The following is an 18,835-nucleotide window of genomic DNA, read 5'->3' as shown; positions in this document are numbered from 1 at the left end:
CCACAGTCAAATCCTAAGTAGCAAGCCAGTTCCCTATTCCATCCCAGAGCCTATCCCTCAGTACTCTGCTCCCTAAATGCCACCCGTTCCCATGCAGTTGTTCTGAACATCCTTCTGCTCTGTTAGTTTTCACTTTGCCTTTATGTGTGTTTTGGTGTCTACAAGCTTATTCTGTAAAATTTTGAACTGTGAAACCCATCTGGTGGCAGCTTCTGTGTGACTTGCAAAGATGGACTTGTAGTTAAGACACTGTACAGGGACTCAGGAGATCTAGGTTCATTTCCTGGCACTGTGTGACCTTGAGCAAGTCACTTAATCTTTCTGTGCCTCAGTAAAATGGGGATAATAAATAAATTAATGATTGTGACATGTTCAGTTACTATGATCATTGGGGTGAAGGGGTGTTTATATAAGAACCTAGACAGATCTAGCACTTACGTTCTCAGCTAATATTTTATGTTTTCTGTGATGAGCAAACCTTTGTCAGCTAACTATATGAGAGGTAGCTTATACCAGCACCTGTCTCATAGTGGTGATTTTTTTTCACCTCTACTCTCATTTTCTCATCTATATCCACTGATACCACCTCTTATAGAACGTAGCTTGTTCCTTTTGACTTGACAAATTTCCAGTTCAGTTTTGAACTCTTTTGCTATAAGAAAACACGTGCTTCCCCTCCTTTCTCTGTCAGCCCCTCTCAGGGGACTGAGAAGTCTGTATTTGATGTGTTGAAGGAGACATTGCTGAGGGTGAAGTATTACTTAAATATAAAGCAAGTTGTGGTCCACAACAGCACTATTGTTTGTTTAATGATAGTGGCAAATAGAAATATTTCTGCAGATGTGTATTCAAGGTATCTATTAATTTGGGCCATATAATCAATATTTAATCAAATATTAAACCTCTCGAGCTTTAAAATTAAATGAAAATATTACAGTTGTGATCAGTTGTGTGTACTTGCAACCAGATCTAACTTGGTAGGAAGCTCATTCACGGCCTCAGACTGGGGTACTTTATTAGCTTGTGTTTGCTAATTTACGTGACTAAAAAATTAAATATCTGAAGAATCAATTTAGATCAGATACTTTGTTAAAGTTTTCACTGTTTTGATCTGAGAATTGGAAGAGCAATGTCAGGAATACTGAACAGATGACAAATTCTGAGCAGGTCTAGGAAGCTGCAACAGGGATCTGTGACTTTCAAAGGGAACCGATAGGAAACTGTTTTGCACTGATCTGACCTATTAGCTTTATTCAATCTTCAATTTCTAGTATTCATGCTGATCAATGCTTTTTTTTTTTTTTTTTTTTTTTTGTGGGGGACGTTAAGTTTTTATAGTTTTTACTCTTTTCACTAACTTTTTGAAATTCCAAAGAGATGTAAGTTGCTGTCATTTTAAACTTAAAATCCTAAATTTTGATTCAACAAAATATTTGAATATACTGATTGTTAACTGTGTTAAGGTATACTGCATCTCATTCTTTTCATTAAGATGCCTCTTGGTGTGATGTGGGAGTGTTGTTCAGTGGTTAAAGTTGGGGAAGGGCGTCTGGACTGGGTTCTTTGACTTCTGGATTTTTTTTTTTTTACCCATTTGTGAGATGAGGATAATATTTGCAATTCAGAGGGAAGTTGAGGCGGGAATGGCTGATGGGATGGATCACTTGATGATTACCTGTTCTATTCATTCCCTCTGAAGCCCCTGGATACAGGATACAGGTGGTTTGGTGCTTAGGACCTCTGTTCTTTGATGCTAATATGGCTGTTCCTATGAGGCTTCAATTAAATGAATATTTGATATCTTTAGACAGAATGGGCTATATAAGTACAAATAATGCAAAGTCCAGGTAAAGATGAGATGCATATGTACAGATTTGTTCCTACATACTGCAAATTTCACATGATACAAATGGAAACAAACAAATGCTTAATCAAAATAAGTTACTCCTTTTACTAAAATGGAAAACAAAATTTTTCTTTTGAGATGTCAGCTTTTAAATGGATCCATGAAAATAAAAAATTAGATTAATAGAAGACAAAATCTTTAGTTTGCTGGCAAGAATATAAAGAGATTCATCATGGGAAGTATAAATAAACATTCTGCTAGAGTGGCTTTAGTATATTTATAGTGCTTGCGATTTTCTTGTTAAATCTTTTGACTGTTTGAATATAATGTAAGGCTTTGATCTTTAGCTGACTTTAAAATTGCTAATTTCATGAGGTTGTGTAAGTACTATAATGTGAAAAAGTAATAGATATTTTCATTACACACTATTAAAAGTATTTTGTTAAAACACCTGTTAAAATGTTTTCCATAGCAATTGTCAAGAAAGGAATTGATGTCTAGTGCACAGGGAAAGAAAAGATACATAGATTCAGGTTCTGGCCAACGGAGATGTCTAAGAAACATTTATTCTCCTAATCTTGCCCATTTGGTGGAAGATAGTATTTCTTGAGGATAACCTGCTGTATCACTTAAGAATCTTAGTCAAGCAGGCTCGCTGAAAGTAATTGCACAGTTGGTCCTTTCAGATAACAGAAAGCAGTGTTGTCTTCAGCTTCAGTTTTGGTCTACCTGGAAAGATCTGCAAAATACATGTTTGTCGTTCCGGAATTCCATATTTTAAAAAAATGCTGTACAGCACATGCAAGTTGATGGGCTGATAAACTTTTCTCCATGTGTTACCTTTGCAATTCAGCTTTCCTCTGAACTCTATTGGGTAAACATCAAGTATTCATCCTTCTCATTCTGACATTGATGCAGCAGGATGGAAACTAATTTGCAGTTTCTAACCTTGGGCTTCCCTCCAGCTCTGAAATCCATTCTTTCTGCATGGACCCAGAAATTTTAAAAGTAACTTAAAAATGGATTTTTTCACATATAGTTAAGCTACAAACATGAAGGGCTTCTTGTGTATGCTCATTCAGGTTGCTTTGCTGAGCAAAATAGAGTGGATCAAGCATTATTTTAAAGGCCTTGGGTTGCCTGTCTCCTTTAGTCAGCATAGTAGTGGGTAAGAAACTTTAGTCTGTGAAGAGTTGCCATCTGAAATCTGCTTAGTGGCTTCATATGGAATTTTGTTTGGGTCTCAGTCTGGTTCTCAGTGGAGAGGAGTTCACAAAAGCTGTCACAAACAGCACTCTTTTCTAAAGTGTCAAGAGTGAGGCCAAGAATAGATGAAGTGAGTTTATAAAGCATACTCTTTTAGGTGCTGGAAAACATTTAACATAAAAGGGAGTAGAGAAAGAGAGCCCTGATATAGAAAAAAGAGATCTACCAAAGCAGTTTTAGGCATGGAGATGAAGAACACAAAGGTGAATTTTGGGATCAGTCCAATACCTGTGTTCCAGAAACTTTTGTAAGGTGCAGTGTTTTTTATTGTGATTCAGTGTAAAAGTATTAGTGTCAACCCTGGCTCTTTCATTCTTAATCTGTCCCTGAATTTTCTCATTTTGTGTGCCAAAACGGGACATTTTGGTATCTGACGCAGCTGAAGATCTGTTGTTATGGCTTTAAAAAAATACATATTTTTGGGCCAAGTTGAAACTACTTAAAAAAAAAAAAAAAGTACTAGGAATTACAACAGGGATTTCTGTAGCTGACTTTTCAACTAAGGCGAATAATAGGAAACCTTAAGATTTAGCCAAAGCTAAAAATGTTACTGATTTTAAAATAGTACAAAACTTTTAAAATATTAAATGGGAATAGAATAAACTAAAGTATGTAAAGTACTTGATCTTAATTCCTTACGTATTTCCAAAAGTGAACTTTGCTATCAGCTACAGAGAGAACTCAGAAACAAATGTATCTTTTACTTTAAGATGATCGGGGCTGCAGCAATGTAACACCTCTGTTAGCTTTTTTTATCAGGGGATATATGCTGTTTAAAAAAAAAAAAAAGAGAGAGAGAAAAACAAAACACAAAAGAGAACCTGCAGCTTCATACTTTATACTGGTGGTTTGTAGGACATGTAATTTTAAGTATTTTGGTAAGGTTCTTAGAGAATTCGCAAAACACTTTTGCTGAATTACCAACTTTTTCCTTTCTGAAAGGACTGCAGAAATTTCAATAATTGTTCCACTGGGTTAAATTTTTGTTTGCCGTTTACTTTGGATTAATGTAACCTTGATGCATATTACAATTTAAAGGGCTATTGAAGCATTTCAAACTACTGACATGGTCTAAGATTGCCTGTTCTCTAAATGTACAGATCTCGTATTAACAATATAAAATAACCTTACTGTTTGCCTGAAACCTGGCTAACTTGTATAATGCTGTTCTTAGGAGGGATGCTAGGTTTGGTGCAAAATATAATCACATGTACAAGGTAGCTTTGAAAGGAGGTTTCATTGTGACAAGATATTCCTTCTCTTCCAAAAGGACGTTTATAACTCAATAACCTGCTTGTCAATTAGAGATGTTTTAGCCAGAGTTTGTATGGATAGTTTTACAGGGAGGTTTTTGCTTCAGAGTTTCTTGATCTTTTTAATGTAGTATTCCAACAGAGCCTTGTTAAGAGTGTAGTTTTTATTCTTAAATGCACTTGCACACTTTATTTCAAAGGTCTGAATAGCTCATAAAATACATTTAAAAATAAATTACACTTCACATGGTTTCACTTTTGTCTCTGGTGACTTTGTATGTGACTCTGTGCTGGTATGTGTGTTTCTCTTCTCTTGGGTGGTGGATGTTTTTCCTTCTATCTTTAATGCTTCACAGAGAGACTAGTTTGTGTGTACTTGCCCGAGGCAGGAAAACCTTTACCAAGCAATTAGTGTTTATACTTTATCCATTCGTGATGTATGACATTTTTGCCAAACTCCTCTTTATAATTTTCCTGTGGGAAACTTGAGCCCTAAAAGGAAATGAACACTGCAAAAGGGCTGGCTATCACAAGGGATTCACTTTTATTTTTAGAATTGTACTACTATATTGCCATATTTGGGTGGAAAATATGCAATACCAGTGCATTATTGTATCAAATTGCAGCTGTCCACCCATTCTCAATTGGTCTCAATCAGCTTACATTAAGTATTCAATGAAATGTGTGAAAAAATATTTGTTCTGCAAAATGTGTTTAGTAAATGCTAGTTCCAAATAACCCTTGTATCCTGTGTCTGAATATAATAGTTCTCATTAGCAAGTATTAGATTTGAAAGCTGAGATTTTATACTGGCCACTAAGATCTCAATAACAGGTGTAATTTTTCTTACTAAAAACGTACTGAAACGATTTGGTCCAAGACAAGTCTAGGAAACATGCTTAACATCAAAGACAATGAAAAGTTAGAATTTAATTTATAAAAAAGGATCTTGGGAGTGCTACTGAATTTGGACACTACAAGATAAATCTGGCCGTAGTTTAACAGTGCGTCCTGCTAATCATGTATAACTATTTTTATCTCAACACACAAACTTTTAGTATGCTGGAATATGTTTAAAATGTGGTCCATACAAAATAACTTACCTTACCAGAGGCACAGAATAGTATTGAAATCATTAGTCCGCCACTGTTTCTGCTAGTAACCCTATTTCACTCATTTTAAATAGCTGAAACTTGGCATGAAAGTGGCTTTTTTCTTACATGTTACATGCTATACGTTCAGTGCAGTATGAATAGCATATTAAAACCCCATTGATTGTTTTGGGTCTTTACTTTGCACCGTCCTATTGTGTTACAAAATCTTAGTAAAAGCAATTGCATCCCTGTGGGAAGTGATCTGAGTGTAAGGTAAGGTTAATTGTGATGGCAGTGAGAACCCAGGGAATCTAGAGATATCATCATAGAATTATTTTTTTTAAGAACAATAACTTGTTATAGTTTGTGGAAACTGTCAAGTAAACATCCAGGAGTTCTTAGCCTGAATTTGGACAGTCACCTTGAAAGGGAAATTCAGGCTCTGCTGCACTTAAATAGTTTTAACACAGAAATAAAAAGGATTTTGTAATGTAAATGTCACTTAAATACTTTTTTTGTATGTAAATAAGAAAGGAACTTAGGTTATCTTGTCTTCCATTTGTTTTCTTATCACAAGCATTAGGTTATCACAGAATTCTGTGATGTTTTTGCACTTGTCCACTGCATTTATATTATAGCTGAGGCTAATATCGTAAAAAAAACCCTTTTTTAAAACGTTTTGATAAACATCAAACTGTTTGCACAACATAAAAATGTAAAATAAAATATTCATAATTCTCTCCCTCCCCAACATTTTTCTGGGACAAATCCTAAGTGTGTTTCATTTACATTTCACATACCAATTTCTAATGCTGCATCCTTTTTTACTTTGAGATTGTATTTAATCAAATATAAATGAGATGAACAGAAGATGGGATACCCAGAATGCATAACATACAAAATATTCAACGGTATACTACCGTTGTCTTTTTAATATTCACTCTCAGTTTAAGTCCATTATTTGGGATATGTGTTACATATAGAATTGTTAAAACTTACTGCTTTGAAACAAATTATATTTTACCATTAGTTTAAATGTTTTTCTTAAGAAAAATAAAAAAGGCTCTGAGAGCATGAGGTGCAAAGTTGGATATCTGTATTAGCAGAGAATTCCAGATTTTCCAAAATCAGGTTGGAAAGTTTATCTGAGCTTTATTATATTGAAAATCATTTGAGGTCCTTCCCTTTATCACTTTATAAATTAAACCTGAAGTATTCCGACTCTAAAGAGACCATGAAATGATGTGATAGCTATGATCTGTGGACCGAAGTGTGTTAAATGTAGGAAAAAATGTGTTTTTTGGTCCTTGGGGTAAAGGAATTTCCCATTGATGTAGCAGTCTTTTGGTAGGCATGAGTGTGCTGTTCTGGATGGGTAAAACTTCATGTTTTGCCTGATTTAAACAAAAGAAATCTCAGCTTTGCAAATGGTTACAGTATGATAGGTACTTCCTACTGACACTTCCAGTCTATCCTGTGTGTTCACTTTATTCTTCATGCCTTTCTGGGAGTAGTATTGTAGATCAGTATTTAGTACATTTTTGCCAGACTCATTTGAGCAGGGGTTTATGTGCTCTCAAGTTGCTCTCTTGCTGACATCTGTGATCCAGTTGAGTGTGCTTCTGACACCTCTTGCACCCTTTTAATTAACCTAAGCTCTGACCACCCCTATTCTGTCTCTCTGTTGGCTATTTGTACTACCTCCTTGACTCTGTCTCATCCAGTCAGAAGTGGTGCTCTCAGGATCAGGCCTTTCCCCAAAAGCAGTTTCCAGGACAAAAATAATTTAAATAAACATTTTTACCGAGTAGCAGAAAGAGCAGCCAAGGAAGTGCAAGTAGGCTCCAGATCCCACTAACACTTTAATACTAGCCACAGAGAGAGCTTTTTATTAAACTGGAAGAAAAATCATCTTAAAAATAGCATCTGGAACTACAGACCTAAAAAGTACACTTTAAAATGTACAAAAATTAATGTAGATTCTCTGTCTCGTTATTTTAATTACCCGCTGCTTACCCCATTTAGCACGTATGTTTTTTTGTTTTGTTTTGTTTTTTTTTGCTGTAGCCCCTGAAGTGTTTTGCTTTGGTAAAGCTTTGAGTATTTTACAAGTTGAATCCGTGGTATAATGAATGTGTAAGATAATTTAACAAGTGAATGAGCTTTCAGGATCAGAAATAAAGTCAAGCCAAAAAAAAAAAAAAAAGGTTCTGTAGTTTTGCATGCTTGTAATCTGAAAACTGTCATGTCTAAGTTTCTTTACTAGCAACTGAAAAATGTTTGCATTGTTTGGGTCTCACCAGTCTGTTAAAAGGAATGTACTGTTACTTTTAAAGCTCATATGCTTCTCGGTGCTATTTATTGTTTGTTTTTGTACCTATCTTTGTGTGTTTCCTCTTCAACCTTCTCATGATGTCAAAAGTTTTTTTATCTTGGGTTGGGTTTTTTTTTTTCGCCCCCTCAAATCTGCATCATAAACTTCTCCAGGGACGGGTATTTTTCCATATGAGCTGATGGCGTAGGGGGCCACCAGAGGACCGTATGCACATTCTGTTGAAATTTATTTTTAATGTGACTCTTAATGACTGCCCTGCCTTTAAAAATAAATAAATAAATTTGTCATGTCTTTCAAATGCCTTGGGGGAACCTCGAAATTGGAGTCAGAATTTCAGTGCTGGTCTATAGAGCTCCCATGAGACCCGAAGATCCCCTTTTCCCATAAAGGGCCTTTCCCAACTTTCCCTCCTACCTTCGTACCTGTAATTGCCTTCTGAGAGCAGTGCGCGGAGCATTCAGAACTTAGTGGCAGGCTTCTTCCAAGCCCAAATAGCAACAAAGTTTCTCAGTCACTTTCTCTACTCTTTGGGGGGGTTTCCCATTTCATCCTTTTGCATTACCTTCCTCCTCCTTGCATTAATTCTCTGTCTTTCATTCTTTTATGTTCTTTAAGTCTAGCGTCAGGGTTAGGAGGGATGTATTGGGCATATTGAGCTTTGCAAAAAGATCAAAAATGTGGAGAGAGAGAGTCACTATTTGTCAGTGTTCTGCATTCTCTGTCTGGTAGCTCTTAATAGTAGTAAAGTCCTGCATTGTAGCAAAAGCATTTCAGGGTGCACCTGCCTCAGTCTCTGGAACACTGGCTAAGATTGTAACTGCACAAAGATGGCTGTGCAAATGCAGGACATGTCCAATCAGATGAACATTTTTGCAGAAATGCTAAATTTGAGGGGAATCGTGGCACGAGGATCCCTGTAACACGTTATACGCAGTCCAGTTAATGCTGGAGCCGGCACGTTATATTTTGTGTGTCTGCAATAGATGATTTTGTATTTACTAGCCTGAGAACTGGTTTCCATAGTTTATTATTTTGCTTTTTTTTTTTTTGAATTGACAAATCATCCTTACTGGTATTATTTCACTCTCAGTTCAGGGGAAAAAAATTATAAAAAACTATTTAAAAAAGAGACTGATTTTGTACCAGCTTCCTAGCTTTCTTCCTAGTTAGCTAGCGCAAAATGAGCTGTTATGGGAATTCTAGTCTTCACAATACTTGCTCCAGTTCTCATGGCAGTTTTCCACTCTCTTACTTTCTTTTTCTTCCTGTCATTCTTAGTTTTCTATTTTTTCAATCCCGGTTTGTGAAGGGTGTGTACTCAGAAGAGTTTCCTTCAGTTCCCAGTCCCCTGAAAGCATGAGAAATTGCCCAGTGAGCCATTTCTCACAGCAAGGTATAAAAATAGTAGAAAAGAAAAGGTTACACAATACTCGAGCTGCAGCAGTTTGTATTAATGGGTAGTTTTCAAAGCTGTGTTTTGAAAAACCTTTTTAAAACCTTATCACTTCCGTATATTTTTCTCTCCCCAAACTGTTCTAGCAGGAGGAACCAGCTTTAGTGATACTTGAAGAATTGTACCAAAACATAGGCACTGAGGGCTGAAGAATCACGCAGAGCCAGGGAGAGAGCAGCTCAGTATCTAATTCCACTTTTTGATGGTCATGGAAATTATTTGCCTGAAAGATGTATTGACAATAATTTCTGAATCGATGCCTTTGCAATTGCTATTAAATATGTGGCTTAGAAGGGAGGTTTATTCCTTTTGGATTCAGCTTTACTTTCACTACCTCACTGCTCTGTCTGTGCAACAGGATACAGGTGGTTTGGTGCTTAAGACCTCTGTTCTTTGATGCCGGAACAGATCACATTTTTTAATGGAATTTTGTTTTTGTGTTTTCTTAAAAAGCAGGCTTCTCTGTTAGATCTCAATCATGCAAATAGGTAAGCCTGTGAGTCAAGTCAATGGGATTACTTGCATGAGTAAAGTTACTCTTGTGCTTAAATTCTTCCAGGAGTGAGCCCTCAAGCAATACATTTCTCTGGTTACCTCCTATGCTAATTAAAGGCAATAAACACCCTTGCCCTTAGTTGCCTTCATTAACTGAAAAAGCTTATTCAGATGTTAAAATTCTTTAGTGTCGTATTATGTTTGCTTCTGCTTTCCTAATGATGTGATAGCTGCGTTAGACACACTACATTGTTACACAGTTGCAGCGATGTATGGTACAATCACAGATCATTTGCAAGACAATCCAATAATTTGATACTGATAACAGCTGAATTGCCTTTATAATGAAATGGTTGTGACAAGCCCCAGAGAAGAGTGTCAAACTTGGATTAAAATCAAAAGTAAGGATCAAATACGAATGAGAATTTTTTCCCCTATTTGTTATTCAGGGGATTTTCCAGAGCAAAAGATCAAGTAAAAAGTATGCTTTAATGTATTATGGGCAGGGTTGGTAGCACCGCCTAATGTACAAGTCTCTGAGTTTTGTCACTTTTGGAGAGCATTTGCAGTTTCAGGTGTTCAGAATAAGCCTCCTCAGTTTGTTTTTGGTCTCTAGCAAAAAAGGTGATTATTTTAAAAGTGCCTGTTCAGAAACAAGCTCTAGTCTGTTGTGGTTCCACAGTACATCTTGCTTTCACGCTAGAGCCTTTATATGAAGCAGTATGCCATCGCCTATTTATGAAGGGAACATAATCAAGGGAGCACTTGGTGCTTTGAATAGCACAAGATGCTTAATGAGTTTAGAAGTCTCTTTTCAGTTGATCATCTACCAGTGAGATCCGCTCTCATTAGCTGCCGAGGTAAGCCATTGTTCTAGTGCTGAAATGAGACATTTTATATAGTCAAATGGAAATCAAACAAGAATAAGATGATCTGTTAATTCTCATACATTTTGGTGTAGATACTAGTCATGGTATTCACCTAAATAAATGCTAGGACGTGACTTTCCCCAACAGGTGCTAAGATACCATGGTGATGAGTGCCCATATAAAAACCTGGGTATGGAGAATGTGCTTTCCTCTGGAGGAGACGTACAGTATGGTACCACTGTAACTTCCTTGCCCCTCTGATTGCAACTGAGACTCTTACTGTGACATTTTTAGCGCATGTTTTTTCTGTTTTGGATGGGGAGTCGACAGGCTAACAAAGTGCTAGTTATCACATGAGATTTAATGAACCCGTTGGTCTTTCTGTGTATATCTAAATTTCTTTAACAATTGTGCTGCTGATCTTTACTACTGAATACTGCATTAAGCTCAGTGGAACTTCATGACATTCTTCTTGTTTCAAGCTTGTTTCAGCTGTCTCTGTCCTTGGGGATGCTGACAGCTATAGTTTGGGAATATGTGCAGGTGCTATTCTCAATCTGCTCTATAAGGAATGCCCACTCTGTATGTAGAATAAAAATTCCCTTCCTTCTGCTGCTGGGCTTTATTAATAAATAATACATTTGCACAGGTCAGTTCATGCCTTCTCCTCAGGTTTGTCTGCTCCTACGATTCCTCCCGCAAGCCTGCTCAGTTCACGTCCTAGACTCTCTCTCCTTGGACAACCCCTCCACCTCTCTTAAATTCAGGTGAGGTAACAAGTCACCTGCCTCAAGCAGTGAGCAAAACCCTCCTAAATCTTTACCAGTAAGATCAACACTTGCTAACAGTGTGGGGTGTTTCAGACAGTCACTGCCTGTTACAGGGATATTTACAGTCTAATAGATCTCACTATTAGAAACTTTTTTTCTGCTATTCATCTAAAGTTTTCCCTTTAGTTTTATCCCCTTATTCCTACTCCTATACTTCATCAAATTCCTTTCCTTTCTAGCTGGTGATACCCTTCAAATACTGATTGCATTGCATGGTGCCACAGTTGTCACATGCTCACTTGCTTGGCATTTAGCCAAACTTACATATTCACTTTGTGCTTCCTCAGTTCAATTTCAAGAGTCTTTTTATCACGTTGGTTGCTCTTTCTGAATTCCATCCAGTTTATCTTTCTGGTATTGATGTGCCCACAGCTCTTGTTTGTATTTACGTAGTGGTTAGGAGCCCTAGTCCTGGACCAGGACCCGATTGTGTGAGGCACTGTACAAACACACAGCAAGAAGATGATGGTCTTTGTTCCCAAAGCGCTTACAATCTAAGTATAAGACCAGAGACAGCAGGTGGATACAGGCAGACAGACGGGGAGCACTAGAAAACAATAAGACAATAGTGTCAATATGAGAGGCAGGAGAATGCAGGAGTCCTGCTTTCTGGCTTTGTGCTCTAATTGCTAGACAAAGAGTACAGCATCTGCTGCCTGATAAAGTAGTTGTGAAGCTTAGTTTTCTTTGCCAGCTACTCCAGCACCCTCAGATGAGAAGTGATGGAGGAGAAAGCATTCTGAATCAAGATCTCGTGGGGGAGGTGTATTTGAAGTAGATCTATACCAGTTAGCACCACTCATTTTCCCATCTAACACAGCATTTCCAGCAAGAAAAACACTGGAACAAGGCCTGGCTTCTCCCATCTTCCTAATGATCTGCTGCCAGACCCACAGTCTCTTTTAGGCAGTTATTTTGTCCAAATTTAAACAGTTCTTCAGCTTACCCTTTACATTTTAGGCTCTGACTAAAGGCTCTTGCAACTTCCTATCTCTGACTCACTGGGTCGCCTGCCTACCCCAGGTGCGCTCTATTAAAGTCTAATCTGGGTCAGTTGTTGGGGTGCAGGTGCACTGGCCCTGCTCCCTCTTACAGGGCAAGTGTCACCCTGCGACACATGGATATCAGCCAGTTCAATAGCTGCTCCTGACTCTATTGTAAGACCTGGCCCTCCTTCCCCCACCCCGAGAGCCTTTAATGCTGTATTGGTGCAAACACAGATCTTGGAAAGAGTCTTTACCACCTCCATCTTTGCAATCTCAGACACCTCCTTTTCCAAGGTGGCTTTGTTCAGGGCTGCCTTAAGTAAGATCAGTTCCTTTCTCAGACTGGATTTCTTCACTTCCAGTTGCTCCTGCTGTTTGTAGCCTCCTCTCTCCTTCTGCACACAGTGTTCTGATCGGGGTTGCACCAGAGCCATACACAGACAGGACTGCCACGTCCTTGAGCCCTGATAGGATGCCTCCGTGTATGCAGCCAATATAGAGTGACTTTTCTCTTTTGTGAAATCACAGCCTGCTCCGACTCATATCCCGTTTGCTATTTTCAGTCTTATTTTGTCTTGGCTTTTGGGGAGAACTGAAAAATAACTTCTCCAATCTAAATTTTAGGGTAGCAGATGACAGTTATCAAAGATTGTTGACTGGCATTCTCAGTTTACCCAAGATGACATAGAATTTTTGTTGTGGCAGTTGGGTTCAGTACAGACCGAAAGGAAGATTTTTGTCTACTGAATCACCACCATATCCTGTAACACTTGATTGTGTTTTCCTTGGCAGTCTCCTAGATAAGCACTGGCCATGCCCAAACCTGCTTACAAGATTGTGATCTGAGACAACTGGGCTGCAGGCTGTCTACCCTCATCTATATTGCATTTGGTTGTATTGAGTGAAATGCGCAGCATACTTGGATAGTCGATCAGCCCGTCATTCCAGCATATTGTCATTTGTGCTGATTTTTTAAACTGCATGTCGACATACAGATTTTTCTCTCATGTTCTTGTTTTAACAGGAGTCTCCCCAGGACAGCGCAATCACTCGGGATATCAATCGCACGTTCCCAGCTCATGATTATTTTAAGGATACTGGGGGAGATGGCCAGGACTCTTTGTACAAAATATGCAAGGTATTTTATAACCTCGTGTGTGGAGTTCTTGGTTAACATACACTTTGTTTACAATCATTATATTGGATTTAAATTTATCACGTTTCCCTTCTGCTTAGTTTTTCTGTAAGCTCAGTTGAATTGAAAAGTTGCCACAGTGCGAAGTTTGTTTTGGCTCATACAAAATAACTCTCTGGTTTAATTCCTTTCCAAGCGGACTGGTGTCCACAATAGTAAAACCACCCTCACACTGGGTATTAATATCCTTGGTTGCCTTCTCAGCAGAGAGGCCAGGACTGAATGAGAATAGAAACTTAAAGCCCAGAGCATGTTGGACAGGTAGTGTGAGGGGAGCATACACTGCCTCTGCCCTGGTGCTTGGAATAAATGGAATTTTAGTGTCCAGGTGTATGAATCAGGAAGCTCTCACCAGTATTAAATCCACACACACAAATTTAAGGAAAACGGGTTATGCAGGAATGAACCTACTGCAGATCACATTGCAGTGTCTTCTTCAAAGGGAGAGGTCTTCATGTCTGATTTAGATCCACCCCATGAATCATGTTGTCATTGTAAACTGTGAAAACTGAATGTTGATAGGGAATTATGCAAATAGAAATAAATGGCCATTTCTCTCCATCGGTTCAACTTTCTACAAATTTTTCATGGATAGTTTTGAAACTGAATTGGAGGCAGCACAACATGAGCAAACTAAGCAGAAGAATTGATTTCCCCTTTATTTCTGTGTATTCCTCGCTCTGTTCCTGCTGAGAGATGTGACGTTTCATGTAGCCAGGTGCCCCACACTTCAGAGAGAGACAATGACCAAGAATCTCATAAATGAGCTCATGGGGTTGGAACCTTTTTCATCTTGTCCGTCTATTCTGTGCTAAAATGTTTGGAGTTTTGGTTCCAGTGGCATACAGAAAACTCAACCAAATTGCAGTTGAGCAGTTAGAAATTGTAGTCTCTGCTGAAGATAGGAATATAAAAGAGAGGGCAGATGAAAGTTAAGGTGCTATCAGCAGAATAGTCTAGACGGGCCCAGCTCTGGAGTAGCAAGGAGGCTGCTGTTCAGGATTGCTGCGTGGTGGGAAGTGTGATCTGCATCTGCCTGCACTGTGCTTGTCTGTGGCCAGTGCTCTTAGATGCTCACTTTTTATAGGGGAAATAATAACAGTCTATGCAATCTGCTTACTGGGCAGCACATTAGACAGAGGGAAGGTGCAGCAAAATGTGAAGAATAGAGAGCTCACCGTTTTAGATGAACGTCTAGTTTTTATTCCTCACTAAACCTTTAGAAATCCTTGATCAGTTAAATTATGTAAATATTTCTGTCCAATTTTGATATTTTGTTTCTATTGATATCAGAACACTGTGCAAATGGGGATGACCTCATTTATGTCCATCACGTCTATGGATTGAGATACAACCCTAAACAACGCTAAATTAAATATGTTTTTCTAAAATATGTTCTCAGAATACAACAAATGATATTGTGGAACTTTCATTAGAGTTACGTTAGTCTAACAGAGAGCAAAGGTCTAGCAAAAGCTCTAGATATCTGTAAAGCTGAAGATAATTATGCATCTCTCATTAGCATTATAAAGCAGCAGGCACCCATTGAAGTGCTCATTAAAATGCAGAAGATAATTATCAGGTAAAAATCACTGTTTTCTGTTTGATCCAGTTACCTCATTTGACCAGCGTATCTCAAGCTTTCAGCACTCTGATACTGCACTTAGAAATTCTTCATGTGTTCTATCCCTCAGGAGACATTTCTGCATGTTAAAGCTTAGATTTCTGGCACATAGAGTTCTTCATTTATGATATCATTTTAAAATAATGAGCTTTGCAGAGGGAACTCTCCTGGGCAGAAGGAAATGCTTGTGCATTTCTTGTGTATAATTAATACTAAAACCAAACACTTGGTAGCCAGTTAAAAGATTTTTCTATACCATGATACCCCTGCATAAACACAGTTATTTGAAATAGCACCCAAAATCTCAAATTTTGCTGCTGCTTTTTTTTTTTTTTTTTTTTTTTTTTTTTTTTATTATTAAATGCTTTGGAAACACACTTTTTTGGTTACATTTATCTGAGCCTGATGGTTTATCCGGTATATTTTGCAACAGTAACGTACCAGCGAGATTGTTCTTAGGCTAGCATAGGAACTGGACTGACCTTCTTTGCACCATTTCCAGGACTTCAGAGTCACTGTGGAATTGTTCTCCAGTTCCTTGGTGGTGATTGTTTTCCCTGTGATTTTTATCTTGGAAGCAGACTGAAGTGCTCGAAATGATCCTCACCCAAACACTCTCAGTCTTGTACCTTTCATTATCTCCCTTCTCATCAGCAAGTCTGTTTTATGACCTTTATTGTATCCACCTCAGGTCCAGCTGGATTGTGTACACAATATTGCAGCTGCTTTAGCGGCTCTCTTTTTCAAGTGGGGTTTCAGATGTGCCCTTGTGTCCATGGGCAGCTCCTTTCTATATGTGACTGCTGAGCATGTTGACTTGGCATCATGTGCAAGAGAAGTTCTTGCCACTGTAATGCTGCCACTTTAAAACTTAAGCATCTTATGCTGCAATAAAGGCAAAACAGGGTTGTAATGCATTCCATTGTCAAAGGACTCCTCCTACACAGAAGGGTCTATAGCAATGGCTCTCAACCTTTCGAGACGACTGAACCCCCTTCAGGAGTCTGATTTGTCTTGCGTACCCCCAAGTTACACCTCACCTGAACAATGGCTGATTTTCTCATTTTTAACCATATGATTATAAAAGAAATGAATTTGAAATGTAAGTACAATATTTATAGTGCGTGTATAGTATATAGAGCAGCATAAACAAGTCATTGTCTGTATGAAATTTTAGTTGTTCTGACTTTAGTTGTTCTGTTTTTATGTAGCCTGTTGTAAAAGTAGGCAAATATCTAGAGGAGTTGATGTACCCATTGGAAGACCTCTGTATACCCCCATGGGTACACGTACCCCTGGTTGAGAGCCACTGGTCTATGGTATAAAATAATCTTTAGTTCATTATTTAGTAGTAAAGTGGTGAAAATATTTGATGATTCTTGACTGGCAGATGAACGTCAATCCCTGGGCTAAAGGACATGAAAATATATTTCAGTCCAAATTTGACTGGAATCAAGACGATCTAGAGGCTGGTATGGGGCATAAGAACAGATAAGTGGGGACTTCTCTGTGAGTGGCATTGTCAGCCAACAAAATTGGTGCATGCTATAACTGCAAGGCCAAATAGTGTCTGCAGATGCATGCACCCTATTGCCAGTGCAGTCAGTTGGATCCATGTCTTTGTATCCAAGGGAAGAACTCTCCATAGACTTTGAACCCTGTGACCTTGAGGAACCTCATGTGCCAACACGCTGCACTTAGAAAATGGAGAGTAAATCTGTTCTCTAAAGTTCACTGCACATGCAGGTGCCTTTCTTCCTTACATTACTTTTGTTACAGACCTTTGGCAGGTTGAGAATAACTTAGAGAAGAGTGTCCCCCCGAACAGGGCCTTGGTTGTCCATAAAAGCCTCCACTTCACGCATCTCCACTGGAGATGACCATGTTCCTGGATACAACGGATGTGATGGCACTACGCACTGTGCTGATACAAAGTATTTTAGAATTACTGTCTAATGATGTGTTTGCATTGTCTCCAGCACACTAATGGTTGAGGGTATTCCACGCATCTGAGATTTGATACAGACTAAAAGGTTTCCATTTTAAAATGACCTGAAGATGAGTTCTGTGTAGCTTGAAAGCTTCTCTCTCACACCAACAGAAGTTGGCCCAAAGGAAGATGTTACCTCACCCACTTTTTCTCTAATATCCTGGAACTGACATGGCTGCAACTACACTGCATACAACTGTTTCCATGGCATTCCTATACAATATGAAATTCCACTTGTCTGTTGGCCATTTTTCTTGCATAGGGCCCATAATGAAAATTAGTGGGGCATTTTTTGTGTACTCCCTGAGACTACTGAGGAAATTTTAGGCTAATCCAAAGGTTCTCAAATTTTTTCATAGTACAGGTTGCATGTTAATAGATAGCTTGTCTTACTCTTTCCTCACTTGTGTTCAAATGATTCATGATCTCCTGAAACCCTGATAGCAACTACAGCAATTGTTGCTCTGTAAAAGTAATCCTAGGAAAGTGATTTCATGTACTTTAAGCTGCATTCAGTGTGAGTTATCAGCTGGAAATGGTCCAGCACCACGTGACCAACCAGGTCTCTGCCAGCCACTGCTCTGCAGACAACAGTCTGTTCTTTGGGTTAATCTATGTGCAGTAGCATTAACAGCTAAGCCATATCCTGCAATCTCAGTCCAATCATGACTGACTGGCTACACTTCAGTACTTAGCTTTTCCTCATGCAGTTCTCCTCTAGGGAGAATATACATCTTAAAATATTCATTCTCTTTTCAGGCGTATTCCGTCTATGATGAAGAGATTGGCTATTGTCAAGGCCAGTCGTTTCTTGCCGCTGTGCTGCTTCTGCATGTAAGTGTCCTACCTCCCACCCCCCTTTTATTTTAAACCTCAGACAAAACAATGCTCAAGTTTACCAGAAGAACTCATTTCAGATTCACTCAGACTAGTGCAGTAGCAAGTCACGTGCTTATTTACTCAAGTGATTGTTTGTCCATAATTATGACTTTAGGGGAAAGGGGGAAAGAGGAGAATATTCTGTTTAAAGTTCACTGAAGCATTGATGATGAGTTTGTGGTCAGTGTTCACTTCATTTTGCTACTGGTTTTCTAGGTTCCTTTCCACCCTAAGCTGTTTTAAGCTCAGATAAGACTTTCTTGCTTTGCTTATGCAAAGTAGGCTATCTGGATAGAAATGACTTTAGAATTTAGGACACCTATGGAACTCCTTGTAAGGTTCCCATGGCCACGGGGAGAGCGTGCCTGATTACATTTAAGCTTATAGAAGAGCTTTATTGGTAATGATCGTAAGTATAAATATGGGCTGCCATGGCTATTGGATTAAACAGGAACATATTTTGCAGCATGTCAGTAGAGTAAGAGTTTATGAAGTCTTAGTGGTTTGAACGTTGCAACGTGTTTATTTGGGGCAGTATATTCTAGGCCATGTTTTTTGTGGTTTAGATGTTAGTCAACGATCAAAGACTGAAAACGACTTCATTTCAGACTTAATTTATTTTAATTATTAGCATTGGATACATCTTTACTTAGTGTAGTGCTCCCTTATGTATCTAGATAGTGAGTGGTCTGAGCTTATGAAGGCTGCTGCTCTCTTAAA

The 18,835-nt window shown here is 38.4% G+C and overlaps 1 protein-coding gene across 2 annotated transcripts in view; it reads left to right on the top strand.

The window, feature by feature from the left end:
* RABGAP1 (RAB GTPase activating protein 1) overlaps nucleotides 1-18,835 on the top strand; it is a 106,372-nt gene that overhangs the window by 63,738 nt on the left and 23,799 nt on the right. For both annotated transcript variants that reach the window (XM_067541724.1, XM_067541723.1), the window contains exons 14-15: nucleotides 13,452-13,565; nucleotides 17,996-18,070. In XM_067541724.1, the coding sequence (XP_067397825.1) occupies nucleotides 13,452-13,565; nucleotides 17,996-18,070 (189 nt within the window). The remainder of the gene's footprint in view (nucleotides 1-13,451; nucleotides 13,566-17,995; nucleotides 18,071-18,835) is intronic.

This window comes from Emydura macquarii, unplaced genomic scaffold (assembly GCF_026122565.2).
Source record: "Emydura macquarii macquarii isolate MOO-44397 ecotype Brisbane River unplaced genomic scaffold, CSIRO-AGI_Emac_v2 contig_691, whole genome shotgun sequence".
Taxonomy (NCBI): Eukaryota; Metazoa; Chordata; order Testudines; family Chelidae; genus Emydura; species Emydura macquarii.
Note: the sequence above shows the minus strand (reverse complement) of the source record. Positions and strands in the feature narration are given on the sequence as shown.